The following is an 18,909-nucleotide window of genomic DNA, read 5'->3' on the forward strand; positions in this document are numbered from 1 at the left end:
GCGTTCTTTTGAGATCTGAGAACAGGAAATAGTGGCTGGGGGCCAGATCTGGAGAATACGGTGGATGATGAAGCAATTCATGGATTTTTGACACGGCGCATTTTGTTGCTGAAGCAGCACTTTCTTTTTATTCAAATGAGGTCGCTTTTCGGCGATTTAGTCCTTCAAACGGTCCAATCATGCTATGTAATAGTCGCTGTTGACGGTACTTCCTTTTTGAAGGTAGTTAATGAAAATGATTCCATGCCCATCCTAAAATACAGACGCCATGACCTGGCCAGGCTACTGTTGTATTTTCCCACGCCATGGAGCGGATTCATCGTGTGCAGTCCACTCGGATGACTGTTGATTGGACTTCGGAGTGAAATGATGGAGCCATATTTCATCCACTGTCACATATCGAGCCAAAACCTCGGATTTATTACGCTTGATCATCTTCAAATACTGCTCCGAATCATCAACTCGTCGTTGTTTTTGGTCAAAAGTGAGCTCGTGCGCCACCCACTTTGCACAGAGCTTTCTCATACCTAAATATTCGTGAATGACATAACGTACACGTTCAGTTGATATCTTTAGAGTGTCTGCTATTTCATTCAATTTCAATTTACGGTCATTCAAAATCATTTTGTGGTTCACCGTCTTCGGTGTTCATTTCACGATGTCTAAACTTAGCATACCAATCCTTGATGGCTGATTTTCCTAGGGCAGTGTCCGCACACTCGGCATCAGGCCAAGTTTTTGCTTCAACGGTATTTTTTCCCTTCAAAAAGCAATATTTTTTCACAATAGCAAAAGTTGCTTCACTCAAAATGTTATAATTCACAAACTAATGATTCGACAGCAGTAAAATTTAGAAATGTATCTTTTGAGGGTTAGGGCTAACTAAAAAACATATGGATTTAATTCTAGTAGCGCCATCTATGTGTCAGGGCGGGGACTGTATGTATTTATATTCAGGCGTCATAACAACTCTACGTCACGACGTGCTCGACTCCGGCATAGCCGAGGTGCCAACACCGGCCGATATCAATTAGACTTTTTATTTACACAAGCCCGCAACGAAGGCAACGTATCATTACCGGAGCACAAAGAACGGCCACGCTGATCACGCCGCTGGTTCCTCTCTACTTGGTCTCTCGGGCCACGGGAAAAAACCCGAATTTTTAATTGAAATTTTCTCGAATGCTGGTGTGCCCCGTTCATAATTATAATTGCCGGTCGTTCGAATTCGACAAAATTAAAAACCACAAAATTGTAACTTGTTTAATATGGAGACAGGGTCGTATTCGATATTTTAAATAAGTAAAATAGCTAAGTAAAATTCACTAGTTATCAACATCCTACAATTACACAGGTCTGCAATAAAAAGCTATTTGAGTATTTGCAACTGATTTCAATGCATTTTGGTATGTTGAAGACGACAATAACATGGAAAAACTTCCAGGACGTCACGATATTTTGCTACGGTCCAATGCGATACAGCGCAATGATCTATCTTCACAGATTTGGGCGGTTTACATGCTTTCATACCTGTAGGTTATTCCGTAAACCTCAAAGAAACCTCCAAGTATTTGGGGCTAGTTTTTCGAAAATTAAAACAAGAAGCACAACTACAGCAATAGCAGAGACCCGGAAATACCAGACCAAAAAGAATTGGTTACCGGGAGAGCTTAAAATTGTTGAAAACTTCGTCCTTCAAGAAACATAGGTATCTCCACATAAAGTTCTTTATATATAGCACAGATATAAAAGGAAGAACGATCTTGGGTTGATCAAAATTAAACAGTTCGTTTCTATCGCAATGGAACTTATTTCGAAAACAAGAAGCTGTGACGTATTTCTTTGTGTAGTTATAATTAATTTCAATAACAATAATTACCTATTATAAAAATTAAGTTTACTTCTTGAAAAACACTATTATGTTTGTGACTGTCACTGTATATGTAAAATCACACAATCATGACAGTGTTACTGGCCGGTCGGTAGGTCTAACATAGTTCGGTGTCTATATAAAGCTGCCGGTTCACTCCAGATAAACCTTAGTTGGTTAAAAGAACCAATCATGTTATATTTTGTGAAAGTAACAAGTCATATATTTATAGCTCTTTAAAATATCAAGTTCATGACGTGCCTTTGCGACACGTATTACTTTTGGATGAAGACCCAACCAAAACTCACAATTGACAGAAGGGGTAAACGTAGCCCAAGAAACGATTAGCGACCAATTACGAGAAAAGATGGGAAGATGCGTGCCACATTAACTGAATGATAGGCAAATGGAAAATTGATATGTTCGGAAATCATTGGTTTCATCGAATACTGATGGGTGATGAAAACTGGATTATTTTGAAAGTGGTGGTGGTTGAAGAAAGTATAAAATGGCCCGATGAGTGGTTTTGCTCAAAGGATAAACAGTTTTTTTGGAACAGCATTCATAAATTGGCTGAAAAATGGATAAGATGTATAGAATCAAATGGCCAATATTTTGAACAAATAGATTTTTCCAGTTTCTTGAAAATTATGTTTTTTTTAGAAAAAGACGATAACGATTTTCCAACACCCCCGGTATGTGTGCCATGTGCATTTTAAACTCAAAAAATATAGCAGTTTGTGGGACGTAAAATAGTATCAGTAGGAAATACATTTTTTGTAGCGTTGGAAACTATCGACTGAAAACAGTCGATAGTCGTAAAATAGTCGAAACAGTCGATAGTTAAAAAACTAGCGACCGAAAATAGTAATTACTTACATATATGTCATGATAATTAAAATTAATTATCATGGCATAATTAGAAATGATCGCACAATAACTACTAGAGTATTTTTAAAGTAAATTCTTTATTTATTATTGAACGGAAATATTTTTTAACAAAAATCGAGGGAGTAATCGAAATATTACCTATTATTGCCAGAAAAACAGTCAAAATATTTTACTATTTATCATTCGCAATTTTAATCTTTTTACCCTATTACTTTAACAATATTGAAAAATATCGTTCCAAAATGCTGCTATATTAATATACAAATATTGTTATTTACAAGAAAACTATCAAAAAAATCATAAAACTATATATATATTACATATAAATCTATGTAAGCATAAATTGGGTACATTTTTATCTAGGTCGTGGCTAGAATGACAGAGCCAGAACTTTAAAAATCAGTCTAATGAAACCAGTAGATCCAAAAATAGTAACTAAAAGTACACGACTGAAACAGTCGACAGTAAATAGTAACAAAATCAGTCGGACCGAAAACAGCGACTGAAACAGTCAATAGTATAAAGTAGTCAATCACTAAACAGTCGATAGTCGATTTCAGTCGATAGTTCTCAGCACTAATTTTTTGCAAGCTTTAAACGTTTTAACAAAGCTTCATTCAGCCACCGGCCGATTTTCTGTAGCATACTAATTTATCATTTGATATCGTTTGAGAAATATTGCTCACCAAATTGGCTTAATTAAATCTAACTTAATGAGCAGTATTGCTGAAGGTCCTCAAGTGGACTTATCCTTATACTGTGATGTGATATCATGGATATTTCAGTCGGAACTTAATTCGAGAGACGGTTCTGCACCCTCATCGAGACTCATAACAAAATAATAATGAAGAATAGCCGAATGCGTAACAATCTAAAAGGTAAGAAAGTTTAATTTAAAACACAGTAGCGGCCTGCATGGTTAAATAGGCGGCGTTAATGATGTCGACCGAGAAAAAACCGATCGAGAGACGAGAGGGTCGTTCTAGGCGGAGTTTCGGAACGTTCGAGGAGGCCTTGAAGACATTTTTCGACGTTTTATATATATATATATATATATATATATATATATATATATATATATATGAATTAATTGATGTGTATATTATAGTGAATAAATCTATAAATCTTAACAGCTTTTCATTATCATGAATTATTTATTTGTTATTATTCTTTTAATTAAAATACGTCTTGCTTCTTCTACAATCTTATTTGAGCGGTATCTCATTACTTATATTTGTTGCCGACGAAATTAATTAATGAAAGAAAAACTTGTAATGGGTCGCCAATGAATGTCTGCAAAATGAGATTTATAATTAATAAATATTATCAATTAATTTGTATATGGATAAGTGTTATCATTCCTTTGCTGAATAATTATCATTAACATTCATTAATGCGTAGACGGTACTATAGTCCACCATAACAGAATTAACGAAACAGCGCACAAATAGGACAGAGTCCATGCGTGATTAAGAGATGCGATGCACATTATGATGCTAGAAATCTTGGCGAGAAGGTACCCTTATTTGTACCTTAATATACAGAACAATGAGTGACTGATCGATGTGCTTTTCTGGGAAATGTAATACTTCTGGCTAAGTCCATATGATAATAATAATAAGCTCTAACCAATAAAAAAAAGGAACAAAAATAGATATCATTAATCTAGTACGTAAGGTTTTTAGTTATGTTGCAAATTTGGTGCGGAAAGTAAAAAATATTGCTACGCTATTGCTATACTTCCATCAGTTAAGTGCTAATGGTTTTATCATTAAACTATCTTCAATTTATATTTGGTTGTTTAACATATTAAAAGTAATTGGAGAATGAGGTCATGTGAGCTAAAAAAAAACGAATGAGCTATCTTGAAGTAATCCTTAATTTGTATCAAGGTGTTAGGTTATACTTTTTTTATGTCATGTGATTTTAATGTAACATATTTGGTCACGCTATGCTTGAATAATTATGCATTTCTACAAGAATACATTTCTACAATGCAGGGCTCATAAAACAGCAACAACGAATGAAGAAGAGAAGTTGTGTTCTTTTCACAGACACTCCCGAGAAAAATGTGTTTGCTTCAGAACAAAACGCTAAAATTAGCGGGAAGATTGAAAGGTTCAAAAAAAGAATCAGAGGAGAAAGCAATTTTTTAAAAGTTCCTCAGAGTGTGATGAGGATAATCACTCTGTTGAGAAAATTAATAAAAAAGTTACCAAGGTGAATAAGAACATAAAGATAACTCAGCTTTCTTCAGATGCTGAACATGGTTATTGTTTTTGTTACTCGTCGAGGTTTATTCCGGCAGGCTACTAAGATAACAAAAGGGTACAATGCGCTAGTTGCAGAGGTACCATGGCAGGACGTACAATGTTTTCACATATTTCACATATTATAATACATATTTTTTATCTATAATAATCAGATATTTGTGTTAATATAGTATTATATATTCATGTTATTATAATGTTATTGCTGATAATGAGTTAATAGGCTCACATTGAATGGACTTCTGGTGTGAAAGCTGTTTATGTGTCCATAAACTTTGATAGTGACTAAATTATTTTAAATTTTTATTTATATGTATCCATATTTCGTAGGTTTAATAGTCCATTGGCTCAAGTCACTCCGTCTGTGGGATTTAATGAGCTAATACCATTTTCTTTCTAAAGTTAATTTAGCACAGTAAAGAACGGATTTACTAAAGTTTTCTGATCCTAATAAGCAGTCAAATATATAAACAACTGATTTAAGAATACTTTTCTATTTTTTTCTTTGAATCGACTCTACGCTGATTTGAACAAAAACCTGATCACGAAAAATGAAATGAAAATTACCCCGCTTGGCCCTAATTAAAAAAAAACAAGTTTCTTGATCAAACTAGCAGAATGACCCTTTAGAGGTGCTCTTGTGATACTGTCGTTTCCTTATTTTAATTTCGTATATATGAGCGTGACCCACGTCAGCTTCATTACCTCTTCCAAATCCGTAGACCGGCCAACTTCGAACTTTAACAGTTTATGACAAAAGCAAAACGAACCAAATCGAAACCGGCGGGTAACAAAAACAAAGTGCGCCGATTTTTCGCCCGCTATCTCCTCGTTTTTTCCTCTCTCCCGGTCCTCTTGCGGCCCCGTCTGTCCGTTTCGGTTGGTTCTTCGAACTAACGCAGTTTGTGAATTAATTCCAACGATAAATCTCGTGCCGAATACAATAAGGCTTACGCTGAAGGTGCTGCGCGCTAATACCTGGCCGAGAGTCATCCTCCTGTCGGCTCCCCCGGCCCGTCCCCCTCGGAAGACAATGGACCGCGTGATTTTTTTTTCTTAGCTAGATATGCGAATGCGAGTGTCGGACGGTTAATTTTCGGAAAGATAAGGAGATGCGATATAAGTGATTTAGCCCAAACATGGGTTTGGGTGGTGGTCGAGACGGGGGACAGTACTTTAGTAAATGGTGAACTGAAATATAACAGGTTAATTGAAAAGTCCTCGGTCTGACACATAAATGGCGCTACTAGAATTAAATCCATATGTTTTTTAGTTGGCCGTAACACTCACAAGATGCGTGTATAAATTTGACAGCTCTCGGATAATTAGTTTGTGAATTATAGCATTTTGAGTGAGGCAATTTTTGTTATTGTGAAAAAATGTATAAAAAAGAATTTCGTGTGTTGATAAAACAATGCTTTCTGAAGGGAAAAAATACAGTTGAAGCAAAAACTTGGCTTGATGCCGAGTTTCTGGACACTGCCCCAGGAAAATCAACCATCAAGTATTAGTGAAATGAGCACCGAAGACGGTGAACGCAGTGGACGCCCAAAAGAGGTTGTTACCTATGAAAACATTTAAAAAATCCACAAAATGATTTTGAATGACCGTAAATTGAAACTGAATGAAATAGCAGATACTCTAAAGATACGATCTGAACGTGTACATCATATCATTCACGAATATTTGGGCATGAGAAAGCTCTGTGCAAAGTGGGTACCGTCACTTTTGACCAAAAACAACGACGGGTTGATGATTGGATGGAGCAGTGTTTGAAGATGATCAAGCATAATAAAGACAAGTTTTTGCGTCGATATGTGACAATGGATGAAACATGGTTCCATCATTTCACTCCGAAGTCCAATCGACAGTCGTATGAGTGGACTGCACACGATAAACCCGCTTCAAAGCGAGGGAAAAGGCAAAAATCGGCTGGCAAAGTTATGGCGTCTGTATTTTGGGATGCGCATGGAATAATTTTCATTGACTACCCTGAAAAAGGAAGGACCATCAACAGACCAACCACTTGAAGAACGAAATCGCCGAAAAATGGCCGCATTTAAAGAAAAAGAAAGTGCTGCTTCACCTAGCCAATGCACCATATTAAAAATCCATGAATTGTGCTTCGAATTTCTTCCTCATCCGCCGTATTATCATTGTTGATAACATTGCCAAGGGTACGAGAGAAATAATATACAATTGCAATAGAAATAATACTAAAGGTAATTATAACTTTTAAACAAATTTTGTTATAATTAACCATCCCTTCGTTTTAGACTACTAAATATACAACTGGAGCAAAAGTCTTGCTACCATTTCGATTGCCTGCAACTTTGCTCAAAGAAAAGATAAATAAGTTTAGTTTTCATAAAAAGTTTATTTGGTTTTTACATTTTTTTTTCGTTATGATTAATAAATCATATCGGCTAAATGGTGACCGCGATTCGCTATGCAACTTTCGACTCATTTTAAGCCATTTTTATTATGACATCATATATATCATCATATTTAGTGACGGATATTGTCTTTAAGATGTTGAATCGTTTGGGGCTTAGTCACATAAACTTTTGATTATCAAAAACCCCATAAAGAAAAAGTCTGATGTTGGACTGCGTGGAAAAACTTCATTCAATAATTCAATAATTGAATTGTTGAACGAGCTGTGTGCGCTGTGGCCCTACTTTGTTGAAACCACATGTCCTCTAGTCCTTGCCCTTCCATTTCAGGCACAAGAAAATTTCGAATCATGTCTTCAAAAAATAGTTTGAACTGTTTATTGACGTGGCCACTGAGAAGAAAATGGCCTTCATTGCGCATTATCAATTTAGACGAAAAATCTTCAATTTCACCAGACAGCCAGACAGACTGCATTACTGTACTCAACTCGTTCCTCAGGATCTCTCGGTAGCAATTTTTGGACTAATTGAATTTATATAATTTATATAAAGGAAACATTTTCAAATCAGTTTTCAAAATTCGCCTTAAACTGCGTGCAGAAATATGTAACTGGGAACCACGTCTCCGAATTGATGTTTCTGGACGCTCTGCAACACTATCGCGCACCGGAGCCACAATTTTAGCTTTACGAGATGTTCATTGTCTTCCAGAACGAGGCTAGTCTGCTGTCGTACCGTACTGTCGAAGATTCGTATGCAAAAGATAAATTGTGGTCTTGTAAGGCACTGTATATTTATCCATAATAAAATTTGGACGTCCACACAGCACAATGGTTAAAGCGAAACTTTAAAGCTACAGCTAGATAATCAGTTCAGCAGTCAGTTCATAAATGAGTTTTGTGCATCAAAAATAATGGTAAAAATTACAGTAATTAGATGAAAATTAGACATTTATTTTAATCATGATATATTTTAGTAGCCCGCTGAAGAAAGTAAAATTAGAATAAGAGAAGAAATTAGACAGGATTTGGCAAAACGCAAGAATAGTGGAGGACGATATTTTGAAATGATCAAATTTATAAATAGGGGTTGATCTGAATTGAATAAACAAAACATGCAGCATTAACCATCAACGGCATCCTAATGATCTAACGCTGAAGAATGTAAAATTATAAGAGAAGAAATTAGACAGGATTTGGCAAGACGCAAGAATAGTGGTGGGCGATATTTTGAAATGATCAAATTTATTAATAGGGGTTGATCTGAATCGAATAAACAAAACATGCAGTATTAACCATCAACGGCACCCTAATGATATATTGACTGGAAACTTGTTTTAGGTAAAAAGTACGATGGTCTGCTAAATAAAGATTTAGCTTTGAGATAGATAAATGACACAATTTATAATTCCACAGTTATATATTACATTTATCCATATCTATTCGGCTCTTGAACGCCAGCATTTAATTTAAAATACGAATTTCTGTATAACATTTTCAACCTAATTCAGAGACTACTTCCTGAGATTTTGGGGACACAAACATACGGAGGACATACTACGTTCAATATGACTTACCCGTTGATGGAGGTTTGGGTCATGAACAGGCCCAAAAACAGCTTCACCAGAGCGTGCCATAGTTGGGTGAAGATCCAGTCGGATTTGCGTTCGGATTCTTCCAGGAAATCGACGGTGTCTTGATCTGGTCCGAGTTGGACGAATTTTTGGGCGATGTCCTTTGGGAGCTTGGTAAGATCGCAGTTATACCACTATAAATAACAACAAAAACACTATTATAAGTATTATATAATATAGGTTGTCTAATAAGTACAATAGACCTAGTATAGGAAGTACAAATCAGTTTTTAAGGCTTTTTTAAAACTTGGTTCAGAAGAACTGGTACAATATATTTCATTGAAACTCTTCTGTCTGTTTAGACATACTTACCGTTAAATATTAATCCTTTAAGCCATCATATTACTTAGATAATGAAAACCCGTCTTTATATAAGCTATTTTTTTAGGTTTTCAGCAACTGAAAGAGGCTTAATTGTATAATACAAAAAAAGATCGTACCAGAACACTAATTTGGGTTTCGCAATAAGCACGGAACCTGCATAGACTAGTTAACAAAATAAATATGGATTTAAGCTCCAAAATATATTGTTCAGCTACATTCCTAGAGATATCTCAGGCCTTTGAAAAAGTATGGCATACGGGATGGCAGGTTAAATTAAACTTCTCAATTATCCGAATCATGAGCTACTAAAATCTCACCTCACAGATCGTCTTTTTACTGTAAAACAAGGCGATGAACATACCGAATTACATGCAATATAGTCAGGAGCTCTGCAAGGTAGTATACTGGACCCAGTATTATATTTTCTGTACACAGCCGATTTACCTACAACAAAAATAACTGACACGGCAGTCTTATCCTCTTATGAAGATCCAGCAATAGCATCAATTAACTTACAAACACACCTAAATCAAACAAAAATGTGGCTGAAAAATGCCGTATAAAAGCTAACGAAACAAAATCCAGTCAGATAACTTCTGCGCTGTGGAGAAGAACATGTCCATCAGTCTATATCAATAATTGTCAAGTCCTGCAAGCAGAGTATGCTAAATATCTTGGTATACACCTAGATCAACGCCTAACTTGGAAGAAGTAGCCTTTTGAATGGTGGTGTAAATGCCACTATGCTGCAGTCTAAAATCCGACGAGGAATAACTATCCCAATCACGTCAGTAACCCAGCTGGGTAAGCTGGTTGTTGGTTAATGGCCAGTCCGTAGGCTTAATAGTGAGGACCATGGTTCCAAGCCCGCGTTAAGCAGCAAGTCCAGTCCAGATAAACCCTGGTTGGTAAAAAGGGAACTTAAAAATATGTAAAAATGATGTTTCGTACAATATTACTTGACCATTGGATGACACTGAATTATCGATGAAAGTTATCAGCATTTTTTCCACAATTCTTATTTCCATTCTTCCATAGAAAACTGACCACGACCGGGTACTTGTTCCCGTTCGCCTTTGGATCCAGATAGCGGCTATTTTATTCCTAATTACGAGAAAAAAGATCCACCCTTTATGCGGGCGAAATCACCTAATTTGCAAGCAATCCCTCCGGGATAAGGGACGCCCTCGAAGGCACTAAATTCCCGAATATTACGACGGGAATAAAACGGGAAGAAAAACGATCGAGCTCCAGGACCAGAAAGCAATCAGGCGGGCAGATCCTCGCGAAATGTAAAGATGCAAAAACGGCGCTGGCTGGGTCCCCGAGAACGGGAGCGGAGAGAGAGAAAAAAAGAAAAAAATGTGACTGTTGGGTTAGTTATGAGACGAAATTAGGCTGGGTTTTTTTTTTGGTCCTTTCGCAGATAGGGTACCCACGGGCCGGGGATTCCAATAGGATTTCGTGAGGTTTTTGCGACGTTATCGAGAAAGAAGAGGACAGTATTTCTCCGATTTCAGATTAGATGTCGAATTATCTTGAAAATGGTGTTCAAATTTCGGTTGTATGCCATGAGAGCTCCTTCACAACAGTAGTAAATGATCAAAAATGAAGTTGGTTGGTTTTATGCAAAAATCAATATTATTCTTATAATAGTATGACATAATAATATACCATTATAGCTAGTATTGGGAACTATCGACTGAAATCGACGGTTTAATAATTGACTATTTTTACTATCGACTGTTTCAGTCGCTAATTTTGGTTCGACTGATTTTACTACTTTTTATCAGTGACTGTTTCAGTCGACTGTTTTCAGTCGCTATTTTCTGCCCGACTGATTTTATTGCTATTTACTATCGACTGTGTCAGTCGTGTACTTTTAGTTACTATTTTTGGTTGTACCAGTTTCATTCGACTGATTTTTAACATTCTGGCTAACGTTCTAGCTCCGACGTCCTAGCCGCAACCTTGACAAAAATGTACCCAATTTATGCTTACGTAGATTTATAATAGGCCAACTGAAAAGTCCCCGGCCTAACACATAGATGGCGCCACTAGAATTCAAACCATATGTTTTTGAGTTAGCCCTAACCCTCGAAAGATGCGTTTTATACACGCTTTGACAGCTGTCGGATCATTAGTTTCTTTTTGAGTGAAGCAACAAAAAGGAATTTCACGTGTTGATAAAATATTGCTTTTTGGATGGAAAAATACAGTTGAAGCAAAAATTTGACTTGATGCCGAATTGGAGGATTGGTATGCTAAGTTTAGACGTGGTGAACTGAGCACCGAAAACGGTGAACGCAGTAAACGCCCAAAAGAGATTGTTAGCGACGAAAATATTAAAAAAATCCACAAAATGGTTTTGAATGACCGTAAATTGAAATTGAATGAAATAGCAGACACTCTAAAGATATCAACTGAACGTGTACATCATATCATTCACGAATATTTGGGTACAAGAAAGCTCTGTGTGAAGTGGATGCCGCGCGAGCTCACTTTTGACCAAAAGTAACTACAAGTTGATAATTGGAAGTGGTGTTTGAAGATGATTAAGCGTAATATACCCGAGTTTTTGCGTCGATATGTATCAATGGATGAAACATGGCTCCATCATTTCACTCCGAAGCCCAATCGACAGTCATTCGACTTATAATAATGGTGATACGAATGAGAGTTTCGTATAGTTTTAGGGTAAACACTAGTCCCGAGCGTTTTCAACCCCCACTCCTTCCACCCTTTACCCTCCGCGCGTTTCTTATCGCCTCTTCAGTGACACCGTTTTCGCATTTTCGACGAAAACGAAATTCGGAGCGTCGCAAATTTTTCTCTCACTGTTTTGCGTCGAATTTTCCGATCGTTGTGCCGAATGGGGCCCCCAGTCATCGAGAAATACGCAAATTTCAATATGGCGGGGGCGCTAAGTAGAAATATATGTACGTGTGAGTCTGGGGGTGGTCGTTGACGGTTCCCATTTTAAATTTACATTATTCGGAAGGCTTGAGGGGGAAGTATAGAGTCACCCCGGCGACGAAAGAAATACTTAACGTTTCTTTTTTCGTATTTATTCATCTCGTCTTACAATCGTACATCCAGCATGCAACAGAACATGTTACATTACGGGGATATCACAAGACTATTCATTCAGTTAACCAATATAAACTAGCCAAAGAAATATAGATTGACAAAGCCCATCAGATACTTTTAGAAACATTCGATGGTGTTGCTTTAAGATAGTGCAAATGTAAGATTCAGTTAATAGACAGCGTGTGAAAGAAATTAATAATCTAATACAGAAATATTGAAATAATATATATGATATATACGTTATTGCTATAAATAGCATAATATAGAAGTTATTGATTAAATTCTGACAATTGCAAAGACAGAGTGATGAGAGTGGAGACAACTAAAGGTGAAATATAGTTAATATAGGATAACTGTAGTAAATCCTAATTGTAGAGTGTGAAAGTTTTATGTGCACACATATGTGTTTAATTGTTCAGAATATACATGAGCATTTGATCAAAATGTGTGAGGAGAGAAAGAATACTAATTGTTTTGCAGATATGATAAATGCATTAGAGAGAATGCAGTGAATAAATCTACTTTTATCAAGAAAGATGTATACAGGTAGTCACAGAACAAACTAAGGAGAAATACAGTGATATCAAAATTACTTATATGTACTGAAAGAAACAACAAGTAAATGTAAAAGCTACATATACTCTTATTACTTACTTACTTTTAATTATACTTTTACCAATACTACTTTTACTTTAATGAAAATAAAATACATAACTTAGACATATATATCTAGGTGGATTAGGTCTCCAGGGGATACCACTACATAAAAAACGCGCCTAGAACTCTACCTCATGGGTGGTGAGGAAAAGAGTTCAATGTAAATATAGTGAAACAACTCTAACCTACAAACTGTTGCGGATGTTTAATAAACTGTAGTTTAAGTGCTTCAATAATATGTGCTATAATGTTAAAATAAATTATATTTGATATGTTATTCTGTATCATTATTTTATTTTACATTATAGTTTTTTATATATAGAATATAGAATAACTTTGGAAAATTGTAAAGACTGAAATATTTGTGTGTAATTGTTCAGAATATACATTTGGTGGATATTTGGAACATTTGGTTCAAATATAAGAAGAGGGAATGAATAAAGTATTTACCGATGCATTGGGAGAATGTAGAGATTGAATCAAGAAAAATGTATACAGGTCGTAACAGAAGAAACGACATGACAAATAAACACTCAACGTAGGAAATAAGAAGTAAACATAAAAATGAAAATATGCTCTCGTACGAAAGTAATATTCATTACTCGGACATATAATTGTTAATTAAGCGGATTAGGCGTTCGGGGGATACTAATACATAAAAACGCGTCTAGAGCTCTACCTCATGGGTGGTGCGGAAAAGAGTTCAATGTAAATATAGTGAAACAACTCTAACCTACAAACTGTTGCGGATGTTTAATAAACTGTAGTTTAAGTGCTTCAATAATATGTGCTATAATGTTAAAATAAATTATATTTGATATGTTATTCTGTATCATTATTTTATTTTACATTATAGTTTTTTATATATAGAATATAGAATAACTTTGGAAAATTGTAAAGACTGAAATATTTGTGTGTAATTGTTCAGAATATACATTTGGTGGATATTTGGAACATTCGGTTCAAATATAAGAAGAGGGAATGAATAAAGTATTTACCGATGCATTGGGAGAATGTAGAGATTGAATCAATAAAAATGTATACATGTAGTAATAGAAGAAACGACATGACAAATAAACACTCAACGTAGGAAATAAGAAGTAAACATAAAAATGAAAATATGCTCTCGTACGAAAGTAATATTCACTACACGGAAATATAATTGTTAATTAAGTGGATTAGACGTTCAGGGGATACTAATACATAAAAAACGCGCCTAGAACTCTACCTCATGGGTGGTGAGGAAAAGAGTTCAATGTAAATATAGTGAAACAACTCTAACCTACAAACTGTTGTGGATGTTTAATAAACTGTAGTTTAAGTGCTTCAATAATATGTGCTATAATGTTAAAATAAATTATATTTGATATGTTATTCTGTATCATTATTTTATTTTACATTATAGTTTTTTATATATAGAATATAGAATAACTTTGGAGAATTGTAAAGATTGAAATATTTGTGTGTAATTGTTCAGAATATACATTTGGTATATATTTGGAACATTTGGTTCAAAAATAAGAGGAGGGAATGAATAAAGTATTTACCGATGCATTGGGAGAATGTAGAGATTGAATCAAGAAAAATGTATACAGGTAGTAACAGAAGAAACGACATGACAAATAAACACTCAACGTAGGAAATAAGAAGTAAACATAAAAATGAAAATATGCTCTCGTACGAAAGTAATATTCATTACTCGGACATATAATTGTTAATTAAGTGGATTAGGCGTTCGGGGGATACTAATACATAAAAACGCGTCTAGAGCTCTACCTCATGGGTGGTGCGGAAAAGAGTTCAATGTAAATATAGTGAAACAACTCTAACCTACAAACTGTTGCGGATGTTTAATAAACTGTAGTTTAAGTGCTTCAATAATATGTGCTATAATGTTAAAATAAATTATATTTGATATGTTATTCTGTATCATTATTTTATTTTACATTATAGTTTTTTATATATAGAATATAGAATAACTTTGGAAAATTGTAAAGACTGAAATATTTGTGTGTAATTGTTCAGAATATACATTTGGTGGATATTTGGAACATTCGGTTCAAATATAAGAAGAGGGAATGAATAAAGTATTTACCGATGCATTGGGAGAATGTAGAGATTGAATCAATAAAAATGTATACATGTAGTAATAGAAGAAACGACATGACAAATAAACACTCAACGTAGGAAATAAGAAGTAAACATAAAAATGAAAATATGCTCTCGTACGAAAGTAATATTCACTACACGGAAATATAATTGTTAATTAAGTGGATTAGACGTTCAGGGGATACTAATACATAAAAAACGCGCCTAGAACTCTACCTCATGGGTGGTGAGGAAAAGAGTTCAATGTAAATATAGTGAAACAACTCTAACCTACAAACTGTTGTGGATGTTTAATAAACTGTAGTTTAAGTGCTTCAATAATATGTGCTATAATGTTAAAATAAATTATATTTGATACATTATTCTGTATCATTATTTTATTTTACGTTATAGTTTTTATATGCACCATTGCGACGTTTTGGTATATATTTTGATGACGTGTGTTGACTGTTTCAATGAATAGTCTATAGTTTCAAGTTCATCGTCAATAGACAATTTCGTTAAATCACATACAAGAAGAACGGGCGATTATGCAACGCCAGTAAAAGCTCGATACGGCGACGGGCAGCATTTAAATCTTCCATAATGCCCTGTCACCCCCACTTAGGTCGGACGGTTCGCCCACGGGTCGCGAGAGCCTTATGAATAAATGCGGGTGTTTTTCTCGACCTGCCGGTTAATTTACAGTGGAATCAATATAACAAATTCCATTCCGAACGTCATAAATCACCGTACGCTCCGCTCTCCGGCCGCGTCGCTCTCTCACCTACAAAGTTATTAAACCCTCCAGCGTGATGGGGTTCGTGAGGGGCAACAGATGGCGCTCTGGGCGGCGCTGGTAAGTCGCTTAAACTCTCCGCATTGTTCTTCGTCGGCCTCGCCGATGGTTTCGGTCCAGTGACGCTTTGAGGTTACAGTAAACTGAAGGTAGTTTCGGTTTAGGACATGCGCATTTTCATTTGTTCGGATTAATAGTCTGAGGAAACGAGCGCTTTTCTGGCAAGCTCTGCGCAAAATTTTAGTCTAACATATTTTTCTTTTGGTAGCGAAGAAATTGAAAGTAGCCCCATTAATTTAAAAAGCTATAATCAAACATAAGTTACAATAGTAAAAGAAGTACTAGAAAAGCTTATCACAGGGTATATATAGACTCCAGCCTGATGGGGTTCGTGAGGGGCAACAGATGGCGCTCTGGGCGGCGCTGGTAAGTCGCTTAAACTCTCCGCATTGTTCTTCGTCGGCCTCGCCGATGGTTTCGGTCCAGTGACGCTTTGAGGATACAGTAAACTGAAGGTAGTTTCGGTTTAACACATGCGCATTTTCGTTTGTTCGGATTAATAGTCTGAGGAAACGAGCGCTTTTCTGGCAAGCTCTGCGCAAAATTTTAGTCTAATATATTTTTCTTTTTTTAGCGAAGAAATTGAGAGTAGCCCCATGAATTTAAAAAGCTATAATCAAACATAAGTTACAATAGTAAAAGGAGTACTAGAAAAGCTTATCACAAGGTATATATAGACTCCAGCGTGATGGGGTTCGTGAGGGGCAACAGATGGCGCTCTGGGCGGCGCTGGTAAGTCGCTTAAACTCTCCGCATTGTTCTTCGTCGGTCTCGCCGATGGTTTCGGCCCAGTGACGCTTTGAGGATACAGTAAACTGAAGGTAGTTTCGGTTTAGCACATGTGCATTTTCGTTTGTTCGGATTAATAGTCTGAGGAAACGAGCGCTTTTCTGGCAAGCTCTGCGCAAAATTTTAGTCTAATATATTTTTCTTTTGGTAGCGAAGAAATTGAAAGTAGCCCCGTGAATTTAAAAAGCTATAATCAAACATAAGTTACAATAGTAAAAGAAGTACTAGAAAAGCTTATCACAGGGTATATGTAATTTTTACTTAAATAGGCGAAACCGAGGAAATGTTTTGCGTGGCCCGTTCAATGCAGGCTCTGAGCCCACTTTATCGATTGGTTCATTTGAATTTGTCTACAAAGGCATTTGATTGGCTCATTTCTCTAACATAAAATACAGTTAGCATTTTTGTGTCTTAATATATTTAATTTAATCACTATTACTTGATTATAATGTATCCTCATCCTCAAAAGTGTGTATCCAGTGTACGTGCGGAAATAAACAACCAGGCGTACTTCTTCTTGGAAGAAACAATTCAAGTTAACTAAATTAAGAATGTGAGTATGACTTAGCATTGCTTTTACCTGGTACGTATACAATTATTTATATAAAGCATTTGTGTTCATATATATTATTATTTACAGGAAAACAATAAAAGAATCATGAAAATATTTTCCACCCAATTTAAACACAAAATGTGTCCAAACAGGCAAATTGACATTGTGGGAAAATGTGATTATAGTACATGAACATATTTTGTTACCCTTTAAAAAGCCTTTTTTAAAATGCCATAAATTAAAAACCTAATTATTTTAGGGTTCATTTACTTTAATTAATATTTTGGCTTAAGGCTTCTTAACCGAGATAATCGTTTCAAGAGGGATGTTAATAAAATATATTAATACAAAATAATATAATACAATTTGTAGACCAACAAGATGAGCTTGATTTTATAGATAATTGATTATCATGCCTGTTTTATCATGCCTATATTCTGTGTTTTTGGGCAGCATTAATTTTGATATATATATATCATACATTTTAATTTTTTGTTGCTAAGTATTGATTTTTGGTATGTTTTCTTCATTCTGACGTATATTGATTGAACTGTTTTAATTATCAGTTCCATAATTTTCACAATAATATTATAGTAATAGTTATAACTTGCCTCAATACATTTTTGTGTTGAACATGTAAGTAAAATATCAAGACACAGAGTGTCAGCTGTGCTGCTCTACTTTCAATATGAGGGAACAAAAATATATAAACATTAATACATCTTATTTGAATTGATATCACTAAAGATATATGAAATAGGCAAAAAAGAGCTATAGATAATTTTGATTATATTTGCCACGAGATATAATATGTTTTCAAACAGATTGCAGCCACTTTTATACACACGTTTAATTATTTTTTATTTATATACATTATACATATTCATTATATACTTATATTTAGGCTTTTTGATTTTGAATAATATTTGTATTTATATGGAATTTTATATTAATAAATGGAAATTGGTCAGTAGAAATAAAAAAATATATAATGTATGTTTAAAGACGCAATCTGACTCTGAGTACCTAATGACATCGGCATTTTCATCAGAGTAGGCCTAAACAGCATTTTAAAATTTATTAAAATAAGCAAAGCACCAAAACGTTTGCAGGTTTATAACATCCAATTATTATCACTAATTTTTCGAAGAATTTTGCAAAGGTTTGACAACCAGGCGAATTTTGTGGGCTGATTTGGTTACATGTTCGAACGCATCAGACTTATGCTGTCTCTTTTTAACTAGAATAAGGTGAGAAGGAAAATACTGTCTGATTTTAAGACGAAGATGTATAAATTGCGATATTTACAGATTGTGACGTGAGTTTAACGTTATTTTGAATAGACTATATTTGTGTTGTTAACAAGAAAGTATGTTTTAGTATGTCGACGACTCCAACCCTTGTTTATGTCAATCTATTTTTTACCAATTACCAATTTTACCAATTTATCGCTCTTCCTATAAATATCTTACGGGAGTTCTCGGCGAGG

The 18,909-nt window shown here is 35.1% G+C and overlaps 1 protein-coding gene across 1 annotated transcript in view; it reads right to left on the reverse strand.

The window, feature by feature from the left end:
• Positions 1 to 18,909, reverse strand: part of LOC143203665 (protein-L-histidine N-pros-methyltransferase) — a 135,429-nt gene that overhangs the window by 99,660 nt on the left and 16,860 nt on the right. The window contains exon 2 of the mRNA XM_076415920.1: positions 9,004 to 9,194. Within this exon, the coding sequence (XP_076272035.1) occupies positions 9,004 to 9,194 (191 nt within the window). The remainder of the gene's footprint in view (positions 1 to 9,003; positions 9,195 to 18,909) is intronic.

Source organism: Rhynchophorus ferrugineus, unplaced genomic scaffold, assembly GCF_030347505.1.
Source record: "Rhynchophorus ferrugineus isolate W39M unplaced genomic scaffold, kcgeb_rfMv2 rfM10, whole genome shotgun sequence".
Taxonomy (NCBI): Eukaryota; Metazoa; Arthropoda; class Insecta; order Coleoptera; family Curculionidae; genus Rhynchophorus; species Rhynchophorus ferrugineus.